We start from the raw sequence: 5890 nt of genomic DNA, 5'->3' as shown, positions 1-5890 counted from the left end.
TGCAGGAGCATTTGTCAGACCGAAGGGTATTACTAAGAACTCATGTACCCGTATCGTGTCCTAAACATAGTCTTAGGCACATCGTTTGCCTTAACCCTCAATTGGTGATATCCAGACCTTAGAACAATTTTAGAGAAAATTACAGCTCCAGCAAGTTAGTCAAGTCATCAATCTATGGCAACGGATACTTGTTCTTAATTGTCACTTTGTTGAGTTACCTGTAGTTAATGCACAGCCTCATACTCTCATCTTTCTTCTTTACAAACAACACAGGTGATCCCCACGGTGATATACTCAGCAAGATGAATCCTTTCTCTAGGAACTCTTTAACTAATTTTTCAATTCTTCCAATTCTGTAGAAGCCATACGATATAGAGCCTTAGAAATTAGCTCGATACCGGATACTAAATCAATCAAGAATTTAATCTCTCTTTCTAGTGGCAATCTTAATATTCGATCATCAAACACCTTTGGGAACTCATTCATTACACCAATTCTATCAATTCCCCCATCACACACTTCATGTGTAGAATAGTAGATTATGAAAGCCTGATAACCCTTTTTCACTGACTTCTCTACTTGTAGGGCTGACAAGAACTTACGAGTCTCATAGTCTACTACTGATAATGACTTGAAAGGTTCAAGGTTAACAGCTGTCACTATGTAAACCAGTAGGGAAACTATCTTTCTATTATAGTCGAGTGTTGTACCATTGTCAAACAACCAATCCATCCTTATTATCACATCAATGCCACTCAAAGGTAAGTAGATTAAGTCAATAATAGAAACTCTATCACCAAACTTCAATTCTAGTTTCAAACAAGCCCAACTGGTCCTCATAGAAGCACTAGCCGGTGCAGACACATTTATGGAAAATGGCATTTCAAGCACTTGCAATTTTAGTCTCTTAGCATAATCATCAGATATAAAAGAGTGTGTGGCACCAGAATCAAACAAAGCATCTATCTGGTGACTATAAGTGAGATTATACCTCTAATCAGCTTTGGTGAAGCCTTGCCCTCTTCTCTGGTCATGGCGAAGACTCCCCCTAAGACATCAAATCTCTAATTAGGAGCAGGTATGTTCTCTGGGAAAAACTTGACTATGAGTCCCACCTTGTTGCATTTGAAGCAAATCCAGCACTGCCCTTAATGATGTTTTCTGCATTTATGGCACTGTGGAGCTCTAGCTGGCATCATAGTAGATGGAGCTATAGATCCCTGCTGGGACGTCTAATTTCTAACCCTGCCCATACTAAGACATTGCTCCTCTGGTTGGATCCCTTAGATTGGGACCCCTTTCTAAACGCTCTTCTTCTAGCATCCTCTAGCACTGTACCTCCCAGACATACTCGAGTTGAAACCTGACTTTTTACTCACTCTGCCCATGGGCCTTTGTAGGAAGAAAATCTCCCCTGACCATCTCTCTTCTTCTCTTCTACCACTTTACTCTTTCTGGCTACAGCTCTGAACTTGTTACAATAACCTCGAAGGAAGTAATGTTAAAAAGTAGCTAACTGCTAGCTAAATTCAAACCTCATCTTATTAAGAAACCGCTCAACCTTTCAATACTCGTCATTGTGATGACTCAAGTAGGTGAAGTACTTCAATAGCTCATTGAACTTTGCTATTAACTCCTCCTCATTCATATTTCCTTACTGGTGTTTGTGAAATTCTGCCTCTTTCTCTACTCAAAATGAGGCTGGGAAGTAGTGGGTGAAGAACCGCCTTTTAAACTTTATCCAATTCAACTGCAAGCCATCCACTAGCCTCACACTTTCCCACCATTGCTTTGCTACATCCTCAAGCATAAAAGTGCTTAAGAGAGCCCTCTGCTTAGTCATATAAGTCATGACTGAGAAGATGGTCTTAAGCCTGTCGATCTACTTCTCAGCTAGTCAATCCTCTATAAAGCCCTTAAAGGAAGGAGGATTCAACCTCATGAATCGCTTCAAAGCCACGTCTACGAAGCCTCTGACTCACTTGTCCTAGGCTGTACCAATTGCATCGGCCTCTTAGGAATACTTTCCTTATAATACTCCTCATCTCTATGTCCATGTACCTTAGCGTGCACATCATTTCGGGCTTCCTCTTGATCAACCCCAACTCTTTCTACCATTTTACTACTCTCCTCAAGTCTTCTTCTAAGGATCTCATCATAACCATCCATTCTCCTCTATATGTCCATTATCATACACTCAGTTCATCCAGGGCATTATCTTTGTTACCTTGTTATGGTCCTAGTTGTTGCTCTTAGTTTACTGATTCTTGTTCCGGTCTTTGTACATTCTCTGGTGCATTTCCTACATTTGTGGTTCTTGTTTACACCATATTCTCCCTTCTTAAAGATGGAAGCAATCCTAAAAAGGAAAAAGGGAGTTAACACTAGCTCGGTAAGGGAAATAACAAGTGTAATAGGATATTGCCAATTCTCTATATGCAATGCACAACAAATCTAAACCACTCACTCATAAAAACCACAGACCAGCTCTCAAAACTAGAGAAACTAATGCAAAGTTGAAACATTCTCACTCTATTATACATAATTAACTAATATAACACTTGGTAATCAAAGACTTAACTCAATAAGATGATTACCAAGGTTCAGTTGAAAAGTAAAGAATCTCAAGTTTTCTAAATAAAAAAGAGTTTGAATCGATAAAAATCTTTCATATCAGAGTAAAATAAGTTACAGAAGAATGGGATACCTCGGAGGAGTGAAAGAAGTCAAAAACAGTTTAAAAACAAAACATGTGTTGTGATACAGGGCAATGCGCCATGACTCATACATGTTGTGCCACGGCATGTTGCTCTCTATGCCACACACTGCGGCTTAAGCACCATACGTCGTGGCTCAGGTGCCATGTGCTATGGCATGTTGTATGAAATTTCTACTGATTTTGCTATCATTTGAAGTAGAATCGAGGAAACTTTTAACTCGCCCCGAATCTTCATCTGACATCCGAATGATGCAATCTAGGTGTCTATAGAAAGCTTTTTACATGAACTAGCTAATGGCATAAGTTTCACTTACAAAACAAGTCATACTAGAAAGTTGGACATTCAAACACATTTCAACTACTTTTCACCACTTTAACACCAAACGGGTGTCTAAAACCCTTAACATGTGCCAAAAGCTTTTCCTAACACCTGGAGTAAAATTCAAAAAATTATAACCCTAATTTATTAACCTAATGAAGGTAGTTAGTGAGTTAATGAGATGTGTGGCCAAAGGGGCTTAACTTGGCATAATTGATGTGATTTCAGCCTTAGTAGTGGGTTTGGATTGAAGGTGGGCCACCCGGGCAAGGAAAGAGGACTTAAAAGTAAAGAATTGTTTTATGTGCCACACGCTGTGGCATGTAGTTGGTCCGCTGAGGTGCGTGAAGACAATTTAAACGTAACGAGCTCTTCTGTGCCATGTGCCGTAGTGCATGGCCAAAAATCAGATAAATCAGTTCGTGAGCTGCATGAAAGAAGAAAAAGAGGAAGAAAATGAAGAGCTCAGTTTTAGCTCTGCTAGGGCACAACATTTGGTCTTATTATTGATAAATTAAAGCTTCTAAATACCCATGGTAAGATTATGGTGCCTTCTTCTTCCTTTTCCTCTCTCATTTGTTATGATTTATGGTAAGGTTTGAGTACGGAGATGGATTTTCAATCCATAGGAGTATGGGTCTGATTCCATTGGTTAAAATAAGTTAAATAGGAGTTATTTAATGTATTGGAACACCACATTGATGATTTTGAAAGTGGTTGGCCTATGGGAGCATTTGTTATTCAAAAATTGATATTTATGAGGTAGTTGGGAGAGATTAATATGCATTAATGATGGTTTGAGGTGTTATTAATAATAATGTGCATTTATGGAATCTAATGAGCCTATTGGGTGAGAATGGGTATTGATTATGAGTTGATAAAAATAGTGTATGTGGAGTTTTATGTTGATAAAGTTTCAAGAGCTAGATATTGATTATATCCTTATGATATGGTTGTAGAGAGGTTTGTTTTGGCACCATTCAAGCTTGTTGAAGCTTTGGAAAATTGGTAAAGTGAGGATAAACCTTTGACCTCTTAAAGGTTTGAGGTAACCGAGGGAAACTTAATTTTTATAGTTGTATGTTAATTATGTTTGTGAAATGTGATTTGTGAGTTAAATTGATGATGTATATTGGTAAGTGCTTGATTTGTGAAATGGTTTTTAGGAAAGAAAACCTTAATTCTGCCACCCTTGATGTTTTATGAAATTACTTGTGATTTATTACTATGGGTTGAGAATTGTGATGAATTATGTGTTAAATTATAGAGCATATGTGTTATATGAGTTTATGTGTTGAGAAATTGATGGACCCCATGGCACGAATGACATGGCATTAATGGCAATGAAGCTTGAGCATGGTGATCGTGAGTATGGTGACATAGAAGGAGCCTAAGATAAGGAGCAAGGAGCCCAATACTTCTAATCCAACGTACCTAAAGACCCATTACAACATATTAGAGGTCCAATGATAAGAGCCCGAACTAAAGCCATAAAGCAAGCCTTGTTCAGTCTTGTGCAAGAAGTCCAAGAGCTTGGAGAGCATTGAGGCACTCCTCTCAAGCCCAAAGGAAAGCATCTATACATGTATAATGTGCTTAAGATCCAAATTCATGAAGAGTCAAGCCTAAGAGATGCAAACCTTAACCCAATGCAAGGAAGACTACAAGTTGAGCCTCTTGCAAGCAAGGAGGCAAGAAACCCTTGTGAAGTATTCAAGGGTGGCGTGATTTTAAATCCTTTATGATCCCTTGATTGTCTCCTAAATTATTTCCTATTTTAATGGTCCTTTGATTTGACTCCCTTTCTTAAGAAGCAAGATTAGTCTTAGTTTCCTATTTTGAGTCTAGTCAATTATTAAAATTAATTATATTATTAATTTCTAAGTTTTGTAATCCTATAATTTTAGGATCACATCTCTTAAATTATGTAGTGAAAATTTTATCATTATTTTATATTATTTCTCATTTTTAGTATTAGGAAATTAAGGTTTTAATTTTAGGAAATAGTCTTCTCTATGAGCTTATATAAATTATTCATTTTAACATAACTCTTGTGAGCCTTAGTGCTTTGTGGTGGCATCCCATGTGAGAGACAAACGTGATCAATAACATGATTAATTCTTGTGATGTCTTCGAAGGTTGAGGTTCCTATAGGTAGATGCTTTAGAGGATCTTATCCTTGATCATTATCTTGTTTATTTCCTTTATTTCTTTATTTTTTTTGTCATAAATTTCATCCCTTTCTTTTTATTCTTGTGTTTTTATTGTGTTTCAGTTGTTTTGTCCCTAAACTAGCACAATTCTGCTTCCACGTCCCCTATCAGAAATGATTGTTAAAATGTATATTATGTGTAAAATGTGCATAGCAAGATCATTGGTGGGAGTTCGCCTAGGGAGAAGAGTAGATTGGTTGAAAATCCACATGGTATTGGCAGTGACCGTTGGAATCGGAACTAGCTTTGGCACTGACCATTGGAATCAAGAGATAGCCCTTATCCTATGGTTGTTTTAGGACTGTCCTACTTGTTCTATGAGGGACTTAAACCTAACTAGTCTCCACCGGTTCATGAGGAGGCTAGATTAAGGGTACGATACCCTATGGTTGTTAATATTGGGGGAAACCAAATTACATAAGTGAGTGAGTTAACCCTAGCCCGGTAGCTCCTTACAAGTGAAAGGTTGGGTTAGTCCGTGAAGGACGTAGCCACATGATAACATCAGTTTCATGTAGGAGGTAACAAGGAGGATATAAGGTTAGCATCTAATCAAGCATATAAGTTTAGCCACATGGTTGTTATTTTTAGGGTCCGACATGTGTTGAGGACATATGGTTGTTATTGTTGCAGCCCTGT

At 37.9% G+C, this 5890-nt stretch overlaps 1 protein-coding gene across 1 annotated transcript; it reads right to left on the bottom strand.

Moving 5' to 3' along the window:
* Window positions 1-330: 330 nt before the first annotated feature.
* LOC129316486 (uncharacterized) lies at window positions 331-2169 on the bottom strand. Its single transcript, XM_054960911.1, has 3 exons — window positions 1999-2169; window positions 1116-1189; window positions 331-973 (listed from the first exon to the last, which is right to left on the bottom strand). The coding sequence occupies exons 1-3, from the start codon at window positions 2167-2169 to the stop codon at window positions 331-333; spliced, it is 888 nt and encodes a 295-aa protein (XP_054816886.1).
* Between the last annotated feature and the right edge of the window lie 3721 nt (window positions 2170-5890).

This window comes from Prosopis cineraria, unplaced genomic scaffold (genome assembly GCF_029017545.1).
Source record: "Prosopis cineraria cultivar Desert tree isolate PC_DT_omini unplaced genomic scaffold, ASM2901754v1 PC7, whole genome shotgun sequence".
In the NCBI taxonomy this organism is placed as follows: domain Eukaryota; kingdom Viridiplantae; phylum Streptophyta; class Magnoliopsida; order Fabales; family Fabaceae; genus Prosopis; species Prosopis cineraria.
This window is presented reverse-complemented; position numbering and strand designations above follow the sequence as displayed.

Bases quoted from the DNA above. Each gene is read 5' to 3' on its own strand.
- LOC129316486 (XM_054960911.1), bottom strand. From the start codon at position 2,169: ATGGATGGTTATGATGAGATCCTTAGAAGAAGACTTGAGGAGAGTAGT. The intron at 1,190-1,998 runs GTACAGCCTAGG...CTATGATGCCAG, and splicing joins CTAAGAGGCCGATGCAATTG to CTAGAGCTCCACAGTGCCAT. The intron at 974-1,115 runs GTGGGACTCATA...TCTCACTTATAG, and splicing joins TTTGCTTCAAATGCAACAAG to TCACCAGATAGATGCTTTGT.